Genomic DNA, 27,383 nt, shown 5'->3' with positions numbered 1-27,383 from the left:
AGCAACAGCCTTGTCAATAACACAGAGACTTTTTCTTTTTTTTTTTTTTAATTTATGTTTATTTTCTTGCAGCGTCTGAACCATGGACTCAGACGTATGGATGATCCAAATCATTTGTTGCATGTCCTAATATCCCTTAAATGCATTGCCAAGTTTTCTCTGGAATCCTTCCTATCCCCTCTAAACGTCAACAAAACATCCGGCAAAGTCACTCCAGTCTACTCCTTAACCGCGCATGCAGGCGCTTCTCCAATGAGATTCATGAGTCGTTCTCAGCCACGTGCTCTTCTTCCAATTAGATTGGCGTCGTGTGGCGATCACGCAGCTTTGGCGATCACTCGACTTTTGTCTGGCTTGGAGGCGTCCTTTGTCCTCGCCATTCCTTTCCCATGCTGTTATCTTGTTTTGCATCTTGTGCTCTAAATATTCTTCCCTGAATCCCCACATTTCCTCTGCAAGCAGCAGGCCGAGAGGCAGATGTCGTCCTCCCAGCCCACTGGAGCCGTGCTCTGACGGCAGTGGGGTGCCGGCCTAGCGCCGCCGCCGGGGCCGCCTCTTGCGGGGTGGGGACGAGTCCTGGCGGCTGCTGCTGGCCTTCCTCTTCGGGGGGCGCCGGGGCCCCCCACGCGAGCGGTCCCTGCCCTGGGCGGAGGGGCCCGCTGCCGCCGCCTGCCCTGGCTCCTCCTGGGGCTCCTCCGCTGAGGGCGCGGTGGCGGTGCTGGGGCGCCCGGGTCCCCCAGGAGAGCTGCCGGGCAGCTCCTCGGCGCTGGGCCCTGCGGGGCTGGTGGAGCGGCCTGGGCCCGAGGCGGGAGGCTCCAGATGGGAGGTGCTGGTGATGGCGCTGGCTGCAGGTCCGTCCTCCCGTCCTCCAGCAGCGTGGCTGTCCTGGTGGTCCAGCTCGTGGCGGATCGTGGGGCCGTACAGGGCTGCTGCGGTGCCGATGAGCCTTCTCACGAAGGGCACCACATCGCCGTCGGTGATCGGCTGCAGCGCCTGCAGCAAGGCCTCCTCGTCCAGTCCATGCTCACAGAGGAAGTTCATGGTGGTCCACTGTCCCGCATGGACTTCCCACCAGTCATCGCTGGACTGCTGCTGGATCTCCTCCTGCAGCCATTGGAGCAGGGGTTCGAGGTCTCCCTGGTGTTCTCTGAAAAATGCAGCCCAGACCTCGGCTGGGAAGCTGTGCTCAGGTGGGATGAGCACCGGCTCTGCAGGCCCCTGCTCCTCCTGCAGGCCTTGATCTTGGTCTGAGTGCGCTGCGGGCTGCGGGACAGCACACTCGAGGAAGTCATCATCCGACCTCACCGAGTACCGGATAGTTGTTATTTTGTGCCCGCATACGGCACAACTCGGCTTCTTGTAGGCCCACCAGATGGCACAGCCGTAGCACAACTGGTGTTGGCAGGGGGTCACGTAGGTGACGTCCTCCCGAATTTGCCCGCAGATGGGGCAGACCCAGTCGGATGCCACGTCCATGGCCCCGGGCTGTGCGGTGGGCTGGGGAGAGCTGAGGTCGGGAAGCTGCTCCCCTCGCTGGTGCTGCAGCAAGCAGAAGGTGTTACGAACTGCAAAAGAGAGAGAGAGCCCACGGTCACTGGCTGCCCCGGTCCCTCAGCAGCAAACCCTCCGGTCCCTGTTCCCCACCAGCTGCTGCAGGGGCCGTGATGTCCTGCACCACTCACCTCTGCTGCTACAAGCGCACCCTGTGCAGCCCCAGCTGCCCGAGGCAGGCAGGGCTGAGGGAAACGCTGCTGATACTGTGGGACGGGCACCAAGAACTGGTGCCAGCAGCCCCACAGCTCAACACAACCAACTCGCTCAGTGCTCCAAGTCTTGCACTGCATGGATGATGGACCATATACCCTGTTTGCCGTGTGGACATTGGGGCCTGCTGTTATTGCACAGCTGGGTGCAGTGGTAACAGAACTGGTGGCAGAATGGCATGGTGCTTGGTCCCAGTACTCCAGGCCTATGGGGCTGTGGGTATCTAATGCCACCTCAATGCTTCCACCAGTTTCGATGGGCATGGGGGAGCGGGAGATGACGATGTGCTCCCCAGCTGAGATACTGTGACAGCAGGCGTCACGCTGGAGGAAGACAAGAGACCCCATGGACATGGGCCGGCCTGGGGAGGGTCCCTCAAGAATCCCCCTCCAGCTGCCGGCATGAGGCATTGCCACGCTGCCTACCTGCGCTGCTGCACGCGCCTCTCCGCGATGTCCCGGCTGCCTGCTGCCAGCAGGGTCGGGGTACAGCAAAGTGGCTCTGAGACGGCGTCTGAAGCACGTTTCAGCTCCCAAGCTCGCCCTGTCCACACTCCAGTCCTCGCACACTCGCTCGGTCGGAGGTCAGGCACGAACTGCCGGGCCGGGCTGCCGCGCCCGCATTCAAGCAGCGTGGGCCAAGCAGTCACAATGCGTCGCACGGAGACGTCACAAACCACGGCTTGGCCATGTCACCATGTCACCAGTGCTCACCTTCACTGGCTGACATCACCACCCGTCCCACAGTGATGTCACCATCCATTGCTTGCTCATCACCGTGCGCCAGCCTCACCTGTGTGTACCAGCCTGGGTCCCCATCGCCATCCATCATTCTGTGTTTTTGGGTTTTTTTTGTAATGGTGATACATTTGGGGAAATAAAAATTGCATGTATTTACTCTCTCCAGAATAATCCATCTTCTGTGAACTGTTCACATTTTCTGCAACTTAGATCCTTCTTTGCCTCTTCTGGTTTTGATGCAAAACAAATTGATGTTGGTCTCCACTCCAGGCTTGCTTTTTATACTGAGTGCTAACAGCAGGGCTTTTGCTCGCACTTTCCCATGCCACCTACTGTAAGGAACCTGCCTCATCATGGGGTAGGACGAGATGATCCCCAGAGATCCCTTCCAACAATCCCACCCTACATTCTGTGATTCCGAAAATTTGATGGAGATGAGAATCGATGATAAACTTTGCCTGAGACAATGTGGCTAGATGGGTACAGAAAGCCTGCTTAGCTGTAGAAAAAAATAATCTTCATGATGCTTTCAACCCTAACTCTTAGAGATCTGTTATATTGGATGTTGAGATTACTTACTACTCATCTGGTGATAGGCAACAATTTACAAAATCTGGGCCTGTTTACTGATTTGTGTCTGACTCTGAGACATGAGCTGCAACGATCATTCCACTTCAACCCTGCCACAGCAGAGACTGTAGAACCTGATCTACAGATCCAGCTCCATGGCATACATAATTTCTTTTTCTATTTCAGCACATATTTTTGGAAAACTGGTAGTGATTTCTCACACTTAGGTAATGAGAGCATCTACCATGTATTAGGAGTTGTTCCAAAGCTTCTATAGGTTAACAGAATCTTAAATGATGTCAACATGAAGCGATCCAAACTGTAGAGTCTAAACTTTTAGATTTTTTTAACTTGAGGAACTACTGGCTGGGAAACTTTTCTTTTTCTTTTTACAGCAATATCTCTGAAGCAAGTAGGGCTGTTAAGCCTTGTAGGCATTGCAACTGTAAAAAAAATTCAAAGAAAAATGCTGCTATATTCCAGCAACACATAGTACAAAATCCCTTCCTATATTCGTATATGGGTAGAGGAGCTGGCCGTTGCAGATGGCGAAATTGGTTGATATAAGTCAACAGTACAACCCTGAAGCCACATTTATTCAATTATGATGAAGTCATCACTGAAGAGATTGTATTCTGTTCAGACGTAATGCACTAGCAAGACCTAATACATAAATATATAAATATATAAAATGCTATGCAGAGAAGACATCGGTGAAGTATTTGTCCTTGGCTGGCTGTACAGACTACCAATGAGTGCCCCTTTCTGATGAGTTCATGTAGAAGAAAAGAGTCAGAAGTTGCCATATGCACACTCTTTAGGGCAATGATTACCCTTGAAGATAACACATGCAAAGCTAAGAAAAAATATTTTTTCAGATTTCATTTTCGTTCCTGATCATTTCTGCTGAAATTCACATAACAGTAGAAAAAAATCCTCACATTCACCATGCTGAAGTGTATTAAATAATACATCGAAGTAGTTGAGTATGTTTTTCACAACTTAAGAAAGGGTCTTTTCCTGATGTGCTGGATTTATCTCACTGTGAATTACGAGTGTATAAAAGTGAAGTCACCCCATTTCTAGAATAAGGTAACTTAGTTTGGAAGGTAACACATCTCCTGCATACACATACCTGAACCAGAATCATAGTAAATTTCCAAGCATTTCCATATTTTCGGTTTCCAAGTTTAAAATTGAAACGATTTACACAGGAGTGGAGTTGAAATTAACAAAACTAAGAAATCCAATGGAGTTTAGATCAAAATTACAAACTTAGATTTTCCTTTCCAAAGAGGTACTACCAGACCCATTCCTGTACTATGCCAGAAATTACACTGCTACCATCTGTCACTGACTGTGAATGTCCTTCCCAGTGAAATGGATTAGTAAGACTCAAGTCTCCACATTAGGCTTCCCATTTTCTTGAGCCAGCCTGTAAAAGTAGGAGATGGAAGAAGAAATATTAATTTCTGAATGTCGATTTTGTCAAAGCAGATGATTTATCAAAGGTTAAATTCTCAGCAGCATTTAAAGATGAATACAGGCTTTGGTGGCATGTGACCACTGAGCAGCACCAGTGGCACTCAGGCAGGGGAAGAACGGGCCATGCAGTATAGCACTATCTTAAAGCCACCCCTCCTGCCCTGTGCCTCTACTGTACTTCCCTGGCCTCTGTCTCTCCCAGCTGCTGTGTGAGCATCATCCACGGAGATGGAGTGAGAAGAGTCCAGTCATGGCTGGAAGGGGCTGGTTTTCAAAGCAAGACCTAATTTTCCTTTGGTTGCTGCTGCAGCTGCAGAAGTAAGTGTGCACAGACCAAGGGCTTTGAGAGGAGGATGCCTAACACATGCAGGAGACATTTGCATTGGCACACAGTACAGTTGTGGCACATCCCCCTGACACAGAGGCTGAGGACTCCTCAACATCCAGTACATCAAGTCTTGCCCTGAGGCTCCCCTTTGCCTCTAGTGCCATAGGTGCAACACAGCTTTATTTTGACTCCAGTCTTTCTGGTGCCGAGTACAGCTTTAAACCTTTTGCTCCTGGCTTTACAGCTACAACACACTGCCTAAAATCTGGAGTTCTGAATGAATTTGAAAGAAAGGCTCTTGGGACCCAGCTCTGCTCCACCATGCTGGCATGCTCCTAGTGCAATTAAAAGTGGTTACAAAAGGAAGCCACTCATCCAGGACTACCGTATCAGCAACACTCCACAGGGCACTGTGCTCCAGGCAGACATGTTCCCTAGTACAGCCCATGGTCTGGGTCTTTTGCAAAAGCAGTGTTTGCACTTTTTGTCACTCCACACCCCAGTGCAGAGGAGGCTTGAAGGCACTGTGGCCAAACTGACTGTGTGCACTCAGTGCTCACAAGTTGCATGCCTGTTGTCAGTTTCAAAGTCTCCTGAAATGCAATGAAAAGACAAGGCATTAGAGAAGAGATACTGCTTTATTTGTGCTCAGAGTGAAAGGTGGATAATAGCACTATCTACATCCATAAACCAAATGTTCTCAATACTCACCTATCTAAGATATAAGGCACGCCTATCCATTGCATATTCACAAGATTACTGCATTTACAAGGTTATACCAACATATCTGAATCTTCTGTGCTTGCTTGTGGGTCTTCAGTGTTCTCTGGTGGTCATTTAGGGAGGTGTCCCCCTCCTCACTTTGTCCATGTATGGGCACAGGTTGTCTAAGAACACCCAGCCTCCACCTACTTTCTACTGATTGATCGCTGATTACTATAGAGAACGTTACTCTTACAATAGAAGCCTTGTAGTTAGGAAGGATATTTATCATAGATAAGCAATACATCTGGAAGCTTAATTAGACAAAAGAGTGGATCTTCAAGGACATCACTAATTATCTTGTGTAGAATTTCATCTGGAAATGATAAGCAGCATAAACAGCAAATAAACGATTTTCAGATTTCGTGCCCACTGGAGGTGCTGTCTGTGGTGAGTGATCTCACTGCATATATGCTGAAAAGATCAAGGTAGTGTAAAGGGATTTGGACAACATGCATTTTAATTCCTAGCTTTCATAATGAAAGCTTTTGTTAACCTATGTCTAATTGATCTTTCTTCATCATTTCACTAGGTAGAAAACTAGAGAAAAAACAGTGGTTTTACTTGCCTGCCTTTCTCGTTATCTTTCCTTACACTTATCTTTCCTGCCTCGTCTACCTGCACTGTTAGATACTCTGCCACAAAGATTCTCTTTCACTGCATGGCTCTCATGCCACCTAATAATGAAGTCTCACACTAACGTTAGTCATTTGTAGCCACTTTCAGCTACCACAGTGGAGCAGTATTGCTGACAGGAGACCTGGCTGTGCTGTAGACCTGACTTATTTTATTGATGCATTCACCTATTCTTGGCACAAGGCATTCAACCAACCTGTGGTTTGGTTCCTCTCTTTCCATGCCAAAAATTGATAATAGGAAGCGTTCTCTACAATTTACTCAGCCTTAATGAACATGGAGATCATGTGTGCCTGTGCCACCTAGTGTCACAGTGACGTGATTTAACAGAGACCCAGACAGGTAGCAGATGGGCCTCACTGAGGCCAACAGTTACCTGCTGACCAGACAGTTGAATGTGACTCAGCGTTGTGCCCTGGCAATTGTACCCGGGGGTACATCAGGCCCAGCACTGCCATCGAGTGTGGGAAAGGGTTGTCCCCTCTATTCTGTAGGTTTGGGTGCCACAATCTAAGGGTATAGAACTATTAGAGACTGTCCAAAAGAGGACGACAAAGATGGGGAAGGGTCTGGAGGGCAAGGTGTGCGAGGAGAAGCTGAGGTCCCTGGGTTTGTTCAGCCCAGAGCAACAGGGCCCGAGGGAACAGCATGGAGCTATGTCAGGAGAGAGCAGCTGGGGGTTAGGAAAGGTTCTGCACCAGAGGGCGGTGGGCATGGAACAGGCTGCATAGGGCAGCCCTAACATCCAAGAGTTCAAGGAGCATCTGGACAGTGCTCTCAGAGATTGGGTTTGAATTTTGTGTAGTGCTGTGTGGAGACAGGAGATGGACTTGGTGATCCTTGTGGGTCTCTTCCAACTTGGGATATTCTATGATTCTATGATATCTTCATTTAACATCATTAATATATTTTATTGTCATTACACTCAGCTGAACACAACAATGGTGATATGGATTTTGAGAATATTGTAACATAACAATTCAGCAATTGAAGGCATTCAAAAATGTGACCATACACATCTTTCAAGTTGAAACTATACTCTTGCTGTGATACTTCATTAGCTTCTCAGGAGTCTGTTGTGATGTTATTACTCAGCGTTCAGCCAATATTTCCTTAGGCAAGACTAGCTGCAAAGTCACACGATAGGAATATTGTATGAGTAAGGTTTAATTAAGAAATACAAGATTTAGCCTGTTATCTGTAAATATACATGTGCCTTTTTTGATTTATTTTTTTAAATCTCATTCACAGTCAGGGAAACACATTTATACGTGGAGTTTCGGAAGCCTGCAAAGTGTGAGTGGAGACATTACTTACATGCCTGTGACTCGTGTACTGTTTTAGATGTAGGTCTAAAAGCTAGGTGTAGCATTACAGATTTGAAAACCATAGATACAGATGGCACAGCCAGAAATGCTACCTACTTCCAATGGGGGATTGGAACAAGATGATCTTTAAGATCCCTTCCAACCCATATCATTCTGATTCCTGAACGTTACTCTTAGCTCCAACATTTCCTTTGCCATCTCATTTCCCAGAGCCTGATTACATCCAGTAGTCTTTGCTACATTGTGCCCTTTCACATTTGCAATAGAACAGCTGTTACTGATCATGCCTGAACATCAGCCTGTGCATCCTTTACTGTGTGCACATATGAAGACATTAAGCAAAACAAACTGCTGACCAGAGGACTTCAGGAAGAAATTACATCAACCTTCCTAGATATAGGGCTGACTGTGCTTGTGCCTTTTACCCTCATCCCAGAGCAGACTGTACTGGGCTTAGTTGGAGGCAGGTGGAAAAATGAGGATTGTGAATCTAAGGCAGAGTTTTCCTAACAGTATTACATGGGAAGGATAATGACACTAATTTAAAACAACTGTTGCACTGACTTAGCAGAAGTTCGTAAATCTGAAATCCATATAGCAAGTTTACAAAACTCTTTTGTAATGTGCTGTGCTTTCTGAGTCACACCATTGCTTTTGCTCTGCAGACACTACCTGTGAGCTGAGGCTTATTGCTGAGCCGCAGGTGACGGTGACTAACGCCTGATTGCTTATGACTGTCAGGAGTTATTAAGAGCTGGTTCTGTGAATAAAAGCATCCAGTGCTTGGATTATGCAAAAGACAGTGCTGCTGAAAGCAAGCAAATGGTGTGAGAAAGCAGAGATGGAAGAAAAAAATGTCTTTGTGTCCCAAACATGAGGCACGAGGAAAAAAACGAGATTTATTCAAAACCCTGTAAAAGACCCTTTAACATTTTACAGAAATGATCACAGAGTCGCGGGGACTGGAAGGGACATCTGGAGAGCATTCAACCCAGCCCCCGCTACAGCAGGCTCTCCACAGCAGGAAAACATCAGACCTCAACGCGGCTCAGCCCTATGCCCTATGCCCTATGCCCCATGTCACTGCTGGACCTGACGCCACCTCCACTCCCTGAGCCCCACTGCAACCCGCCAGCCCACTAACTTCCGCTTCCGGCGCCCCGCCAGCATGCGCACAGCCCCTCGGATAGGGCGGGGCGGGGCGGGGCGCGGCGTGCTGACGTCAGATGACGCGCACGGGGCGCTGCCCGGAAGCGGAAGCTGTCCGGCTGGCGCTGAGGTGCGGAAGCGGCTGGCGGAGGCCGGCGTTTCGGTTCGGTGGGCGGCGGTGGCGGGAAGGGCAGTTCCGGCCAGCCGCGGTCAGTCTCGTCTCGTGTCCTTCCCCTTCCCGGCGCCCCGCCATGTCGGGCAACCTGCAGGTACAGCGGGTCCTGTTGAACCCGAGAGGGCGGGTTCGGCGGGGTGGGGCGCCGGGCTGGGCCTGGGGGCAGAAGCGGCGACGGTAGCGGGGCGTCGAGGAGGCCTGAGAGGGGGCTCGGAAACGCCGGAGGACCCCGGTAGTCCCCTGCACGGCTGGGACCAGAAGGTCCGGTGGCCTCTGGGGCAAGACTGCGGCCTGCTGTGAGTTGGAGACATACTTTGGACTGGGGTTCTGCTGAGAGCACTGCTCTCAGAAATGCTTGTCTACTCTCTATTCCTTCTTATTTTTTTATTTTAGCCTTCGGTTGTGGGAGTGTAACTGCTTGTGTTATCGGTTCAAAATAAATCCAGGAATGACCTGTGCAAAAAGTAGTTTTAAACCTGTTTGAACTGTGTTTAAGGCTACGTAGTGCTTATACTGACCAAGCTGGGAGAGATCTCACTGTGGCCTTCCAGTAGTTGATGGGAGCTTATAAACAGGAGGGGAACTGACTTCTTGCATGGTCTGATAGAGATAAGGCAAAGGGTTTTAAACCAAAAGAGGGGAAATTTAAGTTAGATGTTAGGAATAACTCCTTACTCAGAGGGTTGCTAGGCTCTGGCACAAGCTGTCCAGAAAAGCTGTGGTGCCCCATCCCTGGAGGTACTCGAGGCCAGGTTGAATGGGGCCCTGGGCAGCCTGAGCTGGTGGGGGCAGCTCTGCCCATGAAAGGGGGATTGGAACTGGGTGGACTTTATTGTCCCTTCCAACCTGAGCCCTTCTGTGAAACTGCAGGGCTAAGAGTAAGCAGGAGAGCAAAGCCAGTGTTCATTCTGAGGGTGGTCTTCATCCAGCTATCAAACTATAGCCCCGTAGGTATAGCTTGTGCCTTGTTTATGGTTACAGCTATGCCTTATTTCATACAACTTTCATATAAATTATTTCCTGTTTGATACTCATGTTTTTCATCGCAGTAGCAGGCTAAGAGCCTTCCTGATGTAATCAAGTACCAGAGCTGAGAGTCTAATACCCAAGTGATGGTGTTCTAGGTTTTTGTTTAAAAAAAGAAACACCACAAACAGCCAGTACGTGATGTAGGCCTTTGTTTTTGTATTTCAGAGGAGCAAGGCTCTAAGATGCCCTGTTAGGAGACTTACCATTGAGCAGAGGCAGTCTTTACCATTTAGAACACAGAACCATAGCATCATAAAATATCCTGGGTTAGAAGTGTTACACAAGAATTATCAAGTCCAACTCTTATTTGTTGTTTGGATATAGTGTCGCTTGTATCATAGCTCTGCTTTTGTTGTACTGCATCCAGGAATCATTGGACTGTTCTTGTGAGATTGTTAAATCACCAAAGTAACAGAAATTATTGTTTGGAATTTATTTTTGTTGTGCTGAATTTGAATGGTTTGTAGAGGGCAGCACGAGGTCAGCAGTGAGGAAAGACTAAGTTCTGTTTCAAAGAAACAGATGTTTGCTCTGTTTTCAACACTTGTCACAAAGGATCCATAGTCTTGCTTGTCAGGTGATTGTTTTGAAATAAATTATTCTTAATTTCAGATGGATCCAATGAGATGATCTTTACTTCCAAAAATGCAAGACAAAACAATAGAAGGAGAAGTTTTGCTTCTCTTTCTCTGGTGGCTTCAGTTTATCAGCTTGGTTTTGACTGAGACGCATCAGTGTCAGGTTGCTGTTGAGAGCACGTGCACAGCAGTGTCTAGTGAAAACCCTGTGATGAGGTTGAACATCTTCACCTTGCTGCCTGATGTTAGCACAGTCGTCACGAGCATGCTGTGTGTGCCTTGGGAAATGAACTGGCAGAGGTAGAAAAATGCGTATGGGGCCGTAGGAGTTCTAGGAAGCGTTAGTCAACTCTGGCTTTTCTAAGCATAGGTGCCTTGGTCATTTGAATTGTCAGTTTTAATTGTCCTGAAGAAGTACGGATGTTCCAAGGAATTAAATGTAATAATAAGCACTCAAAAGCAAAGGAATAACAGTAATATCAATAAATCCATAGGCCAGTGTGGTGTCTTAGATTACGACCTGATATATTTGAAATTAGCTCAGCACAAATAAAAATCCACCTCTAAATTGTCCTTAAGTTCTGTGATAATTTAGGTACATTTCCTGTCCATTGTGCTCCCCCCATATGCACATTGGAGAGATGGTTAGAATTTCTCACTTGGATATCAAGTACCTAAAGCCTTTAAGAGAAGCTTACCAAGTAATGAGTCTTTGAAACTAACTCCTGGCGTTGGGTCAGAAGGGAAAGGGTGCTGGTTTCGTTGCTTTGTAATCATTTTCTTCCAGTAGCGGCTTTGAAGCCAATAGGATTTGATGAAGACAACTGACAACAAGTCTTCAATAACATCAACTGTTTTGGGTAAACATTAAAGAGCAGAAAAGCTGGCCACCAAATGGGGGGCAGAGCAGCAGATTAAAATCTCTTTGATCACACGAAACACTCACACAGCACTCATTTGAATTATTTACCTGTGTTACAGAAAGCGATAGACCTTGCTAGTAAGGCAGCACAAGAAGATAAAGCAGGAAACTATGAGGAAGCCTTCCGTTTGTACCAGCATGCTGTGCAGTATTTTATCCACGTCGTTAAATGTAAGTGTGATGCACTGGGTGATGAAGCCAAGTTTTATATTGCCTGCAGTAGTCTCCTCTATCGACATCAGTGTTTGACTTCTGACTGTCAGTTGACACTTGCTCTCTGTAGCTTGGCTGAGGTGGTATATTATGCAACTTTTGTCCTCACTGTACAGCATGCCTGCTCCCTTCTTGTAAGAACTCTTAGTAGCATCCACAGGTTGTTTTTTGTTCATTAACTTATGCCTTTTGCTTTCATATGCTTTTTCTACTGGTGTTTTTTACTAATTTATGTCAGTCACACTAATCTTGGCCAGCACAATGTATCAGGTGGACTTGTATTCTCTTGTCTTTCTTCAGTTTTCATTCCCTCGTAATTATTTTATGCCTTTGTTTTCACATTTCTCTGTGCCTTTTGCCTCGTGTCCAATGTTTGTATGCAAATAATGCATTTCCTTAATGTAGGTAACAGGCCTAATTTGAGTGGGCTAGGGTTGCTAGCCTGACATGAGCACTCACAGAACTCCTATGACTTGGAAAATAAGACAGAAGCCACTTTTTCCTTTACAGTTACTTAGGGATTGATAAACACAAATTATATTGTCCATTTATTTCTTTTGGATTTTGTCAGAGTACAACTTCTGTGCTTTTAACAGTACTGAGGTACTTTTGGGAACTTAGCACATGAGCTTCATATTTTTGAGCTTGGTTGCTGATTCAAAATACTGCAGTAGTGACTAACAGAACTGTGGCTGTCAAACCACTCCTCATTTTTTCAGATGTTTAAGACACTGTATAGCAGTTTGAGACAGAAAAAGCTGCCAGTGCCATTGTCCTTACTCCTGTTCAGTCAAGTTTTTAAGGCAAAGCAGTGTTCGGGTGTATATTTGATTTGTAAGTGATTATTTACCATTGATTTGTAGGCGTTAACTTCTTTCCTGTCACTTCTTTCTGTGGCATAGAGGGAAAAAATAAGTAAATGAAACATTTGGATATGTGGTAAGCCCTGAGAGAAGTATCTTGATAAGACATAAAGATGTTTTCTGAATGATGTACGTGTATTTTGCTGTTAACAAAACATTGTTTCTCTTCAAACTCTTAGATGAAGCACAGGGTGATAAAGCAAAACAGAGCATAAGAGTGAAGTGTGCAGAATACTTGGACAGAGCAGAAAAACTGAAAGAATATCTGAAAAAGAAAGAGAAAACTGCACCAAAGCCAGTTAAAGAGTCTGGTCCTTCTGATGGAAAAGGGTATGTTCTGGGAGCAGGTAAAGCAAAATACTTCCTGAACTCAGCTTATTCTAAGATTCAGCTTTTCAGAGATCTCTTCAAATAGTGTTTTTCAAGTGCTTCGCTTCAGGTAACTGCTTATGCTGAAGTACACTGGCTTAAAAAGGAAAAATAATGTAAGTTAACATCACAGGCTTTTTTGTGCTTGTTTGGTAAGTCTTTGAATGCTTCCATAGGAAAATTCACTGAAGAATGAAAGCTGTTTCACACTAATACTTGCTTTTTGGGTTCGATGACAGTGAGCCTAGTGACACAACTCTTCTGCATGTGAATACTTAATAACCAGAAAATAAATTCAGATTTGGTGATGCTTACTGTGGTCTAAGTTTTATTTGGTTCACATTTGGTAAGAGGTAACAAGGTTCTGTCATAGGCTGATGTTCTGATGGTCTGAATCGCTCCTGCCTATCCACTGCCTTCCTTTTATTAGATCTGTTTTTCATTTTGCACATCTGAGAGCTGAATCAGCCCACCTGAACAAGCAGATCCTCTTTTGTATTTGCTAAGGTAAAAGAAGTGTTTCACAGTGGTGTCTCTAAGTGAGCCTGCCCTTTTTGGTAGTCCTGAACAGCTAGAACTGCTCAGTTGTCTCTTGAAACTTCACCCGATTTGCAGTGTCTTTCATTGGCTGCTCATTTCATGAACTGTTTTTTGAGCTGTTCTGCTGGTTTGTAGTAGAAGGAAGCATGAGGCTACGTGTCTCCATTTTATTTCTTCCTTACCTCATATACTTTTTTCTACTCTTAACTTCCTTTACTTTGACAAGACCATAGAGTTTCATAGTACTAAATGCAATTGGCCAAGTCCAGTTGCAATTCTGGACAAGGAGTAAGTGCCAGCATCCACAGTGAAACCATTTTACTGCTTCCATCTTGCTTTTGTTTCCTAGAGGCTGAGTCAACACACGTAGAAGTGAGTTGAGAGGAAGGGCTCAGGTCTGCAAGGAAGTTGAAATGGTTGGGGAGGGGGGAATTAGTGTAGAAAAACAAGACTACAGTGATGTAAACTTGTAGAGAGCTGAAAGACTCTAAAATGGTAAGGTTTTTCATTCCTTAGAGCGATGTCTTTTCTACTTGCCTTCTGATTCATAACCTAGGACAGTGTCTCTCTGTGTATTTCAACGTTTTATTTCTTGCTTCCGTATCAGGAATGACAGCGATGGGGAAGGAGAGTCAGAGGATCCTGAGAAAAAGAAACTACAGAATCAACTTCAAGGTAACTTCCAAGCCTCTATTTATTTAAGTGGAGGTGACTTTGGTCAAGTGAATTTCTAGTTGTTTGGTTTTGTTGTTGGTTTGGGGTTTTTTGCCAGTTAACTTGTTAACTTTAAGTGGTTCAACTAGTATATAATCTTCACATCCAGAAGTACAGTCTTAATGACAACATGGGTTTGCATGCCATGAAATTCAGTGGTGAATATGTTGAAATTGTATTATTTATCAAGAAAACATTTTCCAAAGGGAATAGTGGCAGGATCCCAGATAGCTATTTTGTTAGACTGTGCCAGTATTACTCTTAGGTGCATTGCCATGTTATTGCCCAGGGGCCAGAGTGACAGATGCCATCCAAGTATGCAGAATAAACAGGACCATTTTCACAGAAAGGCTCGAACTCAAGTTGCTAAGGTGGGAAGATGGATTCTTGTTTGTTCACAGCAACAGGCAGGATTTCCTCATGTTGCTGTGATGAGGGGTGTTACTCAGTTGAGTAACACAGTTGTTTCTGTTTTTGAAATAATGTGCTGTACACATTCAGTGATGCAATATATAGCAGCTAGCAGTAGTTTTTTACCCAGTAAAGAAGTGGCTTAGCTTGGTATTCATTACTCCTTAATGGTAAGGAATTGGTGAAAGCTTCTCTGCCAGGTGATGCGTATTGATATGAAGAAACTTCATTCTCCTTCTTATTTGCAGTATAACAGAGATCAAATGCATTTGTCTGATCTCTCAGTTTCTGTCATTACAGGAGCTGCTGTACACATTTGTAAACTGTGCCATACTTCTGCTTCTCTACACATTTACTCAATTCTGTGTTTGGTCCTATGGGACAATTTCCTATATCGTAAAATCATTAAGCATTGGACTCTTAGCCTGTGCTTCACTATAACCATTTTGTTTCTTCCAAAATTAATCTGACCTTCAGTTCATCAACAGTGTCTTGCACCCGGCGCTTCTTGAAGAGTTTCCTATAAATATAAGGTTCTTGCTTGTTCATTCTCTTGCTTTCAGTGTCTGAGATGTGACATCTTTGGTGTTTTTAAACTTAACATAGGAGTCTCCTATTCAGTGTAAGCTCTGGGCAGCCTTCACTCAATTTTACTTCCTGGGACAGCTATAGATATGCCCTGTATTCAGTTTTACTGCCTTGTTACTCTTACCTGACTTGGTCTTAAGGAACCTTCCACACCTATGGTTATTTATCAACATTTTGATTATAACAGCAACTTGACTCACTGTGGGAGTAGTGGCAACTAAAATTCAAACTGGAACATAGTTGTCATTTTATTGTCATGCACTCTCAGAACTTTAAAGGCCTTTTGCACTCTGTTGCTTAGTCTTCCAGCTGATGGGAGGTGCTGCTGATGGCGCTGGCTGCAGGGCTGTCCTCCCGTCCTCCAGCAGCGTGGCTGTCCTGGTGGTCCAGCTCGTGGCGGATCGTGGGACCGTACAGGGCTGCTGCGGTGCCGATGAGCCTTCTCACGAAGGGCACCACATCGCCGTCAGTGATCGGCTGCAGTGCCTGCAGCAAGGCCTCCTCGTCCAGTCCATGCTCACACAAGAAGTTCATGGTGAACCACATCCCCACATGGACTTCCCACCAGTCATCGCTGGACTGCTGCTGGATCTCCTCCTGCAGCCATTGGAGCAGGGGTTCGAGGTCTCCCTGATGTTCCCTGAAAAATGCAGCCCAGACCTCGGCTGGAAAGTTGTGCTCAGGTGGGATGAGCACCGGCTCTGCAGGCCCCTGCTCCTCCTGCAGGCCTTGATCTTGGTCTGAGTGCGCTGCGGGCTGCGGGACAGCACACTCGAGGAAGTCATCATCCGACCTCACCGAGTACCGGATAGTTGTTATTTTGTGCCCGCATACGGCACAACTCGGCTTCTTGTAGGCCCACCAGATGGCACAGCCGTAGCACAACTGGTGTTGGCAGGGGGTCACGTAGGTGACATCCTCCCGAATTTGCCCGCAGATGGGGCAGACCCAGTCGGATGCCACGTCCATGGCCCCGGGCTGTGCGGTGGGCTGGGGAGAGCTGAGGTCGGGAAGCTGCTCCCCTCGCTGGTGCTGCAGCAAGCAGAAGGTGTTACGAACTGCAAAAGAGAGAGAGAGCCCGCGGTCACTGGCTGCCCCGGTCCCTCAGCAGCAAACCCTCCCGGTCCCTGTTCCCCACCAGCTGCTGCAGGGGCCGTGATGTCCTGCACCACTCACCTCTGCCGCTACAAGCGCACCCTGTGCGGCCCCAGCTGCCCGAGGCAGGCAGGGCTGAGGGAAACGCTGCTGATACTGTGGGACGGGCACCAAGAACTGGTGCCAGCAGCCCCACAGCTCAACACAACCAACTCGCTCAGTGCTCCAAGTCTCGTAGCTATGCTCAACTGGAATCCAGGCACGAGTACACGCTGGCCTCTGCCAGAGCCCAAATCTATACAGGAAGGGCTAGCGAGGTCACAGTCATCTCCATTACTGACATTACCACCCCTTGGTCAGTGACCTCACCGTCCATCACTGCGTGTGTTGGGGCCCCAGCCAGAGCCTCCATCATTCTGTGTTATGTTTGTTTTTTTTTTTTGTAATGGTGATACATTTGGGGAAATAAAAATTGCATGTATTTACTCTCTCCGCAATAATCCATCTTCTGTGAACTGTTCACATTTTCTGCAACTTGGATCCTTCTTTGCTTCTTCTGGTTTTGATGCAAAACAAATTGATGTTGGTCTCTACTCCAGGCTTCCTTTTAATTCTGAGTGATCGCAGCAGGTTTTTTTTGTGCTTTCCTGTGCACCGGACTCTAGGGAGCGTGCTTCGTCATGGTGTACATCTTGTTGATCTCCTTTTAGGAGATGTGCTCTTCTGTAACTGCTGTTGGTATGTTTGCTGATCAGTTACAGAGTAGCTTTGCACATTGCGAAACTTCTAACAACTCTCTGCTTATTGATGGTTTATTGGAGTAAAAGAAAAAAAAAGTGCCAAATCTCTGTAGGAATGCTATCTGTTTGCCTAGCATTGTTTGATGTTTAAATCTGTGTGGAAATGGCTTGTTTTTATTTTATTACATACATTTTTCAGATGTATGGTATCAAGCAGTGGAAGAACATGCCTCACTGATTTATACAATCTTTTCTTATAGGTGCCATTGTTATGGAGCGACCAAATGTAAAATGGAGTGATGTTGCTGGCCTTGAAGGTGCCAAAGAAGCACTTAAAGAAGCAGTGATCTTGCCCATTAAATTTCCACACTTGTTCACAGGTCAGTATTACAGCATTTATTTCCTATTCTAAATACCATGTTGAAGAGAGTAGTGTGAGCAGAGTCGGAGAAGAGCATGATGCTGATACATCAGCGGCTCAAGCTGAGCTGTTAATCATCTGTCTGACAGATGTTTCTCAGGTACACACAGGAAACTTAGTAAAATAGGGAGGCTTCATGAGGAAGATAGACTTGCTCTTGATACAGTGTTTTGACGATTGCTGATTCCTTTCTTGCAGGAAAGAGAACACCCTGGAGAGGGATTCTTCTATTTGGACCGCCGGGAACAGGGAAGTCTTATCTAGCAAAAGCTGTTGCAACAGAAGCAAACAATTCCACTTTCTTTTCAGTATCCTCTTCTGACCTGGTCTCAAAGTGGTTAGGAGAGAGTGAAAAGTAAGTTGGAGTTTCCAGAATTCCAGGAAAATATCATCAAGAGGAAATTAAATTTTCAGATCTAGATAGGATACTCTAAAGAAATTAAATTTGAAGGAAAGTTGTGTGTCTTGTTAAAGTAAACCTTAGATTTTTCTGTGCTTCAGAGCAGTGTCAGATGAAGGTACCATTATGCACTGTACGTTGTGCTGCAGCAGCTGGACTGCTCTTCAGTACTCAAGACTGTTTTTATAACTAGTTCAGACGAAAGTATCGGGAGCACGATGCTGATCAATGCCCTTCTGAACCCAGCTGTGATTGTACAGTGAAGTGGTCTGAAGTGTTGGGATACTTTGATTCTTGTCCCTTTCTGGCTCTGTTGCAGTAGCCCTGTATATAGCACATGATGTTTCTTTAGTTACTTTATTGTGTGGTATCTCACTCAGCATCTCAGCGTAATGCAGTTATTGGAGCTGAAAGGGTGTTGTATCTTTGAGTAGCTTTGTTAATGTCTTATGTGGGATTCATTTTATTTTTTAGTTTTAGTTTTTTCTTAACAAAATCACTGCATCATAATCCAAAGTTACGTGTTCTTGCTGGTTTGCACACTAAGATAACTGCAGCTGTTTCCTTTTTTAAGATTAGTGAAAAACCTGTTCCAGCTTGCCAGAGAAAACAAGCCCTCTATTATCTTCATTGATGAGATAGATTCACTGTGTGGGTCAAGAAGTGAAAATGAAAGCGAGGCTGCTAGACGGATTAAAACAGAATTTTTAGTCCAGATGCAAGGTAAGTTGAATAGTTTTCAGAATCAAAGGAGTTCAGCTATGCATGAAATACATAGCTTATATGTGAAAAAATCTGCAGCTTTACTCCATTACATTTTGTAAATGTTCTAAAATATCAGGCAGTCTCTGTTTATTTTCTAAATGGTGAAATTATTTCTTGGTATAGGGGTTGGTGCTGATAATGAGGGAATATTGGTCTTGGGAGCAACAAACATACCCTGGGTTTTGGATTCTGCTATCAGGAGAAGGTATGTTGGCCTATGATTGATGTATTTGTGTTTATGGTCAGAAATTTACAACTGTTGTGAGGGTTCATTGTGAGGCTGTTGGAGCGAGTGATTTACTTGATCCTTGCAGACATGGCTCATGAGATGGACTGAGTCAAATCTCCCCTTCATTTAAGAAGTGGATTGTTCACTCTTACGTTTGTCCTGTAGTTAATGTGATCTCTTGGTCAGCTAATTCCATTTGACTGAGCAAAGAATTTCTGCTTCTTTGCTGACTGGTTTCCTGGTGAGTATGGGGGGCCAGGTACAACATAAGCAGGTCAGAAGGGTAAGAGAGGGCAGAGCCACCATTTTCAACTGTAGCAAACTGGTGAATAGCTTGAGTAATTTCACAGAATTTTATGTAACACAGAAGCATCATTTTTGCTGTACTGGTCACACAATTTGTGATCTTTCGGTGTGTGTTTCAGCTGCATTTCTGTAATGGGATGATGTTTGTATCCTTATCTGATGAGCTGGATCTTCCAGCTGCAGAGCAGCAAAGGGCAAATGAAGTCATGTGCCAGATGTGATTACGTTGTGATGAAAATACAACCTTTAGAATGGTAATTTTTGTAGGCTAAAGAAACATTGCTTTTTGGTGGCAATGTCATTTTACCTATATACTTAATTCAACTGGACCATGCTTTGACTGGTGAGTTTATACCATGTGGCCTCCAGAGGTCGCTTCCATCCTGTGCGAATGTAGTTTCATAGAAAGAATAAGAAGTGAATGTGGTACTCAATCTTTGCAGTGTGAATGAGTATCTCTCGTCCATAAAACTTAAAGGAGCTGGTAGAGCATTGCAATAACAGAATTAAGTTGTCATGGTTTTGGCTCACTTTGTTACATATAGGAAGTTAGTGGTGTTCTACAGAACTTGGAGTCGGTCTTACTTCCCTGGTGGGAGGTTGTCCACTCTTTGAGAACAGATGCTTCAAAGGAAGCACTGCAATTATTAACCATTCCTACCAACAGCTTTATTGAGAGTAAGACTCCAAATCTGTTTCCAACTACAGCGTTCTCTGTAGAAACTGGTTGTGTGAATGTGTTATCAGGCAGCTCTTTGAGTGTGAAAACTGTTCAGATATACTTAAACATTAAAAGACTCCTTTTGCTTCAGTTATTTTCTTTTAAAGCACAAACTTTGCTGGAGTGAACCTACAGTCTGAAGAGACTTTTTGTCATAAAAAGGAAGTAGTTGTTCAATTGTAGCTTATGATATAGTGGTACCAATGAGTACTAATATAGTAGTACTAAGGCTGCAGAATATCAGAGATATATTTTTAAAACATTTATAATACAACCTCAGAAAGAAGCAGTTTCATTTAGGACCGAAGTGTGTGCTGATTTGCATAAACTTCTTTCCATTGTGCACCTGCGTGAGCCAGTGTCTGTGGAGCGTTGTGCTTTGATCTCTCTGAAACCAGGTTCGAGAAGCGCATTTATATTCCTTTACCTGAAGACCACGCCAGGGCGGCGATGTTCAAACTGCACCTCGGGTCAACTCCAAATGTCCTAACAGAAGCAGATTATCGGGAGCTTGGGAAGAGAACCGATGGCTATTCTGGTGCAGATATAAGCATCATTGTACGCGACGCGCTGATGCAGCCTGTTAGAAAAGTGCAGTCAGCTACTCACTTTAAAAAAGTAAGTAAAAATCAAACGTTTTTCATATTGCTTCGACTCTGAGAATTAACTTGATCTGAAAACTTCTTGTAAGTAAGCCAAGTTTGGTTTGGGGTAATACCATGTGCTTACAGATGTGTGTACGCTGTTCTTCTTACCTACCAAAAGAGTACTTCTAAGTCCTGCCATAAGTTTCTGGGTATTCGTGCTGTGTAATCCAAGCTCTAATGAATCTTCACCTCTGTTAAAAGCATTCGGTTTGAAGTTCAACTTAAATCAGAGTGTTAGAGTTGTGCTCTTCTTCTATACTAAGTTATGCAATTGTTTTTCGTGTGTGTGTGTGTGTAAATGTATTCCTTATCTACATGGGAACAGATGAATTACAAGTGCACAACTGCTTGCTTGGGATGTCCTTCACACTGTAAAATTCAGATTCTTGTAAGATTCCAGTAAAAACATCAAGTCCCCTAATGTTACTTGTGACAGTAGTAAAGATGCAAGATGGCTGAGCAAGGTCTGTCATTACTGGGGCAGCAAGGAGCATCTTATGGATGCTGCTGTGAAGTGTAAACTGCTTTACACTTAGTTGCTGTCTAAAAAGGGTGTTGAAACTATATAGGAAAAAAAAAGCCTTTTTTTTGCTTATCTAGCAGTTACACCTACATTGTATAAATAGCATGATGCTATTTTTCTTGTCTAGTCTTTTCTTGCTGTTGTTTTGGTTTTTAGAGATCCAAACTAAAATAATCTCTGCTTACATTTTTACTGCAGACTTTGTTTTTTACAGAAATTCGTGTATTTCAGGTGAAAGTGGATTCTTGTTATCTGTAGAGACTTTTGACTCTGTAAAGGGAAGCTTCCAAAGCTTTAATTTTGTTGCTCTTTGTGTCATACATGCAATTTGTATTGGCAGCATTTCTTGCTCATCAGTTATGATGGCTGTTTTTTGTGTTTGTTTTTTTTTTTACCAGTAACTCATCCAGGGCCCTAAACTGAATGGCTAGAGTCAGTGTGAACTGAAGGTGGGCACTTTTCTCCACATAGTTCTAAGGAACACATAAGACACCAAGGGAAAAGAATGCTAAAATGCAATATGGTTCAGAATATAAGAGATCTATTGAAATTCCAGCGCTTGCAGTGAGGAAACATTATCAACTTGTTAAAATATGCCAGCAGTCTGTAACTTTGGTGGTGGGGAGGAATATTTGATAGGTTTTTTGAGGAACTTTTTCCAGTTTAAAATCAAAGAATATTTTGAAACAGTATTTTGAAGCTGTGATGCTGTTGTAAGCTGCATTTGCTTAAAAAATAAGCAGCTGTTTTGATATATCAGAGAATTTCTGGATTATTCCTTCCCTTAAGCAGTGATGCCTGAAGTATTTATCCATTGTTGTCTTCAAACGATGATGACATTTCTGGCCAATGGGTTGTCACAGTTTAGCCTTTCATGGACATTTGCAGACATCTGAGGCGTGTCTCAGACTACCACAGAACAATGAAATAATCTCAGTTACCACAGTTTGCAGAGCAGCCAAAGGCAATTCTTACCTCTTTTGCCAAACAAGAAAAACAAAACGAAAACTACAGTGCTTTGAGTGTTCTGATGCAAGTCTATTCCACGTGTTTTGTTTGTGCTTTAATTGGATGCAGACTTTTATTTTTACAAGGAAAATCTTTGCTTTATTAACTATTTCCATAATAGCAATTTGTCCCAGTTAAATAGAATCATGGGATGGTTTGGGTTGGAAGGGACCTCAAGGCCCAACCAGCTCCAACCCTGTGCCGTGGGCAGGGCTGCCAGCACCAGCTCAGCTGCACAAGGCCCCATCCAACCTGGCCTTGAGCACCTGCAGGACTGGGGCACCACAGCTTCTCTGGGCAGCTGTGCCACTGCCTCGCTGCCCTCTGACTAACAAGTTTCCTCCTAACATCTCACCTAAATATGTTCTCTTTTAGTTTAAAACTATTCCTTGTCCTAATCGTCATCTGCCCCTATAAAAAAAAAGTCACTCTGCCTCCTTTTCTAGCACTTTGCTCCATTTTTGTAACTCATTGTAAATCATTGCTTGTTGCAGCTGATTGATATTGGGTTGTCCAAGTGAGTTTCTAATGTTATAATCCATGCTTTTCCTTGCTGTGCTTTAAAAGCAGACTGGAACAGCAAATCCAATTCTCTGCTGTTAAAAACAGTTGTTTTTGATCTTTGCGTATGTTCTGTGTTCATGGAGATGTGTGATACTTCACTGTCTGATGAAGGATGGTAGAACTACAGCTCCTAGATATGCACTGTGAGAGGATAAGAGGCAGCTGGTGCAGCTATTGAGTTTCTGTCCGTCTATCTGGAAAAAAAGGATGGTTTCTGTTCTCCCACTAGATGGCCCCATTTTCTACCAAGTGCTGTTTGAGATTGTGTCCAAAAAGGTGCCCACAACTTTGCAGTACAGTAAGTAAAAGCTTAAAAGGGCATCCATGGCTGCCTAACTTGAGGGACACTCAGCAATAACTGCTGAGAATTTTTTAGACATGCTCACCAGTGGTGAATGGACTCCCAGAGTGACCTGGGACTAAGAAGAGAGTGATCTTCTCCAAAGGGTAGTCCTGACACGTTAGCTTTCGACTAACATTCCTACCTTAAAGGCTCATTGGTTCTGATGTGATATGAGGTCAAGTATCTGACTACTGCTGTGTGTTTTCGAGTGAATGATGCCAGCACCTTTACACAATTCCACTTCACTGGGTAAGACTTCCGTATGGGTGAGGCATCTACAGGGAATGCTTTTGCTCTAAAGATGTTCAGCTTCAGTTTGTTTATTTATTTGTGTATTTATTTATTAGGTAAAAGGACCATCAGTGTCGAATCCAAATACCATGGTAGATTTGTTCACCCCTTGCTCTCCAGGTGATCCCGAAGCTGAAGAAATGACATGGATGGATGTTCCAGGGGATAAATTACTGGAGCCTAAAGTTTCCATGGTACGTTGGTTTGTTTTTGTGTGTGTGTGTGTGTGTGTGTGTGTGTGTGGCATTTCTTGCTTTGCAGGATCCTGAAAATACTGAAGATATTTTGGAGCCAGCATGCAGGGCAGTTGGCTCAGCCTTTTGTTTTCAGACATGCTTGGACATACCAGCTGCTATTTCAATCCCAACTCACAGCACGACAATACAGTACGTTTATCAGCTAGCCAGCTCTACATTCCTGATAAGCATTTATTATTTTCTAGTGGCATGCAGTGTGGACAGCACCTGACCCTTCCTCCCTTCTTTAATTTTTCTTTTATTCATTTAAAACCTTCAGAATTCCTGCCCCATGATATGTTACTTTCTATTGCTCTGTAGCATTATTATTGACACTGAGAAGTGGGATATTATGTTCCCACATATAAATCCATAAATCCAAATCTAAATTGGGAATAATGTGCTGTAGGTAAATGTTGCCCACAAAAGAAATGCAAGCGTAACCAATACAATGTAAAATGCTGGTGGATGTAATGGTAGTTTGGATTATACTTCATCACAGATGACGTAGCCAGCTCTCACTAGCTTTCAGCTGGATTTTTTTTCTGTGTTAAAATATTTGCTTTTGTTTAAAGAATGAAACATAATATTTGAGACAAATTGCAATTTGTTGCTTAAAAAATGACAAATTGCTGAGCACTTATTCTGTATTTTATCCCCAAGCAGCAGAAGATTCTGAATATAAGTGCATAGTTTGAAGGAAACACTTGATGTCAAATTTGTGCTGCTGTCCGTTCCTGTGAGCAAACGATACTGTAATGAATGAAAGGAAGGTGTTGCATAAGGATCACAAACCTCTAAATAGAATGCACTGCTTTGTACCTGTAACCGTCATTTGTTTGAGGAGAGAAATATCCGTGTGTATTTGCACACAGAAGGAAGCACAAAAAGATGTGAACAAGTGCAGGCCTGCCTTAAAACTTCTGCCTGTGTAAACTAGGTGGATTTTTCATCAGTCTTTCCTGGAATTAAATACAATTCCTTCAGTGCTCCTAATGGAATGTAGGCTCCAATGTGCCATGTTGCACAGGGGCTTGTTTCAGAGTCCCAACTCAGTCCTTGTCATTAAAAAGATCGGACTTCAGTTCTTTCTAAGCAGGATATCTGTTGTGTGATGAGATGAGAAAATCTAGAAAATCACGTTGTTGACTTTTAACTTAACCTGTGCTTTTATGGTAACATGAGATGTTGAGCATCTCCTCATTTAATTTGCCTTTGGCCAGGACTTTTCTTATAAATTTTTTTTAGCAAGGTTTCTTAACTGCTGACTTTTAGTTCACACCTCTGTGATTTTTTTTCTGAACTCCTCCATTTTTTAGTAGTCAAAGGTAAACATAAGAAACTGGCTGAGCTGAAGAAACAGAAGTTACCACTCATGAGCAGTAAATCTTTGCTGGAGATCAGTGATGAAATATTCCGTGTCGGAGAACAATGAAGAATATGTGGGAACACGTGATTGTTTTCCACTTTAAACTGATATCCTTAAAAGTGTATTGAAATGTGTATCTGAAAGATGGGAAGCTCAGTTTGTTGCAGTAGGCAGTGGTGAATAACACCTGTTGAATGGATGAATTGTTTTAAAGCTGAACCTTGGATTGTGGCTTAATTCCTGAAAAACTCATTGATTGTCTGTCTTCAGGAAGTTAAAAAGTGGCCCTTGTACAGAAATGTTCAGGCTTAATTGAAGTTTTGTTTAAGTAAGAGTTCCTATAGTCAACTTGTTTTAAAAGGCTTTTTAAAGCTTACTTTTCTTCACAGCAATATTGTTAGCAGTGGTATGTTTTCTGAATGCATGTTTTCTTGCTTTCTCTCCCACAGGCCGATATGCTCAGCTCACTAGCTAGTACAAAGCCAACAGTTAATGAGCAGGACCTGGAGAAGCTAAAGAAATTTACAGAAGACTTTGGTCAGGAAGGCTAAGCCAAAGATGTCTGTGGGTCATTAGAACTTTTACTTCCTTAGTATTCTCATCTTTATCGATGGCACTCCAAATAAATGCCAATAAACTCTCCTTTCTTACTTTGCAGAAGGAATAGAAGATCTGTTATGCTTTTTATATTGTTTCTTCAGATGTCTATTAAATGTCTTCTATTGAAAAATAATACCGAAAATACAATTTTAGCAAAGTGATGTGGCAACTCATTAAATATTTGTAATTTTTAAATGATCAGTTCAGTTTTAGCTATTACATTAGACCTGGGCACAAGCAAGTTTTGAACTTCTGGTAGGCTCAAGAAGAAACCCTTTTTTGAGGGTGCAAGAGTTCTGACTGGCCAGGTGTTTTCAGTAGCAGTCAGCCTATGTGTTAATTACTTCTGTCATTTAGAAAAATGCAACAAGACTGGCTAATTGAGCATACTGTGTGTGTTTGCAGTTGAAGTAAGAAAGAAAACACTGTGAGGAGAAGACTGTATGAGCCAGTGCTTTGTTTAAATACTGATGAACCCGGTATTCGGCTTTTTCTGCTGTGCTGTGTTAAAAATTTTGCCTTAAGCAGCAGGCTTTTGTTTTTAACTCCTTACTAGCTGATACACATCCCACTATGCAACTGAGCAAAGGTTCGTTAAATGCAAGTATGTGAAAGATCTCCTGATGGCTGGGTTTTTAAATCTGGTTTTATCAGAGGTTTGGCTACAGTTAGAAAAAAGCATTGAGTAGTACTTGCGAGATTGCGTATGTCAAGGCTAGCGAGGTATGGGTAGTCATTGAAGAGCGTAAGGGAGGCATTTTGGGAAGCAGCATAGTGTCAGAGGTGAGGAGCACATAGCATGATATAGCCACAGACTTTGCAGTGATAGGTTAATTCAGAACCCCACTGATCATTATTGATACAGGTTACATCAACTTCATGCTTAATCTTTGGGAAGAGGCTGGCACTTTAGTACCGAAGTAGCAACTTCTGCTGATTATTATTCTGAAGAACTACAAATCAAAATGTGCCTGAACTTACAACACTACAGTGTCAGCACTGAGTTTGTGCCTTGTAAGTTTGCACTGGCTGTGGATGCAAAACATCTTGAGGATACCCAGAACGCTCTGTTCTGTAATGGCTGTGCAACTCTGTTGTGCATATGCTTTGTTTAACTTGCATTAAAAGAAAATTGCACATTTCACGTGCATATGTCATATGTACATAGGCACATGGATGATTGTCTTTTTATGGGTTTGGGTTTCCTCTGTGTACATATTTTGTGTACTCGATAAATCATAGGACGGGTGAAATTTGCTGTGCTTAAATGAAGTAAAATGTATAACATCAGTTATGTTCTGTGATTATTCCTTCCATGTTACTTTCAAGGATTTATCACTTTTGTTTAGATTTTTGTTTCTACGTTTGACAGCTAAGCAAAATACTCAGAGACAGATTCTTTCATCTGCAAAAGCTTTTGTTTACTAACATAATGAAATGTTCTTTCCAAAGGCATTCAGTTTCACACAGCTTTACTTTGGTGTCGCACTGGAAAATGTGAATGTGATTCAATGGGCTGCAGACCTTTTTGTGGGCAAGCAGGGAAATTCCAGTGTAGATGCAAGCTACTGTGATTTGTAAACTTAATCTTAGTTGCAGCAGGTTTGTTCTCAGTTGCCTCTGCTTGAGAAGTGAGCCACACACTGGCATGGTTCTCACCTGGAGGTTTGAAGCTACCATCTGAATTACTTGTTAATTGACCTTTATAAATGACAGTCCTTATGGCAATCTTAAAATTCTCAGGAAACGTGTTTCTTTGTTGTTGTCGTAGGTCTGTTTGTCTGATGGGTTTCCCTAAACCTAACTGTGTAATCTCTTATCTTGAACGTAGAAAAGTATACTGTATGTTTTAAACCTGCATCTTGCTGCTTGCTCGGTTGTAGGGCAACATCTGTAATGGAAACATTGTTTGGTGTTGTTTTTAGAAATATTCCAAATAAACAGTGCTGGTTAGAACTGCA

The 27,383-nt window shown here is 43.7% G+C and overlaps 2 protein-coding genes across 3 annotated transcripts; one reads left to right on the top strand and one right to left on the bottom strand.

The window, feature by feature from the left end:
* Nucleotides 1–412: 412 nt before the first annotated feature.
* LOC128087752 (translation initiation factor IF-2-like) lies at nt 413–16,221 on the bottom strand. 2 transcript variants are annotated; one of them, XM_052697627.1, is made up of 2 exons: nt 2,478–2,553; nt 413–1,565 (listed from the first exon to the last, which is right to left on the bottom strand). In XM_052697627.1, the coding sequence occupies exons 1-2, from the start codon at nt 2,524–2,526 to the stop codon at nt 532–534; spliced, it is 1,083 nt and encodes a 360-aa protein (XP_052553587.1). In that variant the 5' UTR covers nt 2,527–2,553; the 3' UTR covers nt 413–531. The 2 variants fall into 2 exon arrangements, with proteins under 2 accessions (XP_052553587.1, XP_052553588.1); XM_052697628.1 differs by lacking the exon at nt 2,478–2,553 and adding an exon at nt 15,825–16,221 and having other exon boundaries at nt 414–1,167.
* On the top strand, nt 8,830–27,383 carry VPS4B (vacuolar protein sorting 4 homolog B). Its single transcript, XM_052697613.1, has 11 exons — nt 8,830–9,031; nt 11,526–11,637; nt 12,722–12,872; nt 14,059–14,126; nt 17,260–17,379; nt 17,619–17,775; nt 18,395–18,543; nt 18,709–18,790; nt 20,240–20,459; nt 23,274–23,411; nt 25,272–27,383. The coding sequence occupies exons 1-11, from the start codon at nt 8,840–8,842 to the stop codon at nt 25,371–25,373; spliced, it is 1,491 nt and encodes a 496-aa protein (XP_052553573.1). The 5' UTR covers nt 8,830–8,839; the 3' UTR covers nt 25,374–27,383.

The sequence above is a fragment of the Tympanuchus pallidicinctus genome, unplaced genomic scaffold, assembly GCF_026119805.1.
Source record: "Tympanuchus pallidicinctus isolate F22 unplaced genomic scaffold, pur_lepc_1.0 scaffold31, whole genome shotgun sequence".
NCBI lineage: Eukaryota > Metazoa > Chordata > Aves > Galliformes > Phasianidae > Tympanuchus > Tympanuchus pallidicinctus.
Note: the sequence above shows the minus strand (reverse complement) of the source record. Positions and strands in the feature narration are given on the sequence as shown.

Excerpts from the sequence above, each read along its gene's own strand:
- LOC128087752 (XM_052697627.1), bottom strand. The coding sequence starts at position 2,526 with ATGGATGGTGACATCACTGTGGGACGGGTGGTGATGTCAGCCAGTGAA. Across the intron at positions 1,566-2,477 it reads GGTGATGTCAGCCAGTGAAG|TTCGTAACACCTTCTGCTTG; the intron begins GTGAGCACTGGT and ends TCTCTTTTGCAG.
- VPS4B (XM_052697613.1), top strand. The coding sequence starts at position 8,840 with ATGACGCGCACGGGGCGCTGCCCGGAAGCGGAAGCTGTCCGGCTGGCG. Across the intron at positions 17,776-18,394 it reads TGGTTAGGAGAGAGTGAAAA|ATTAGTGAAAAACCTGTTCC; the intron begins GTAAGTTGGAGT and ends TCCTTTTTTAAG. Across the intron at positions 23,412-25,271 it reads TGGAGCCTAAAGTTTCCATG|GCCGATATGCTCAGCTCACT; the intron begins GTACGTTGGTTT and ends TCTCTCCCACAG.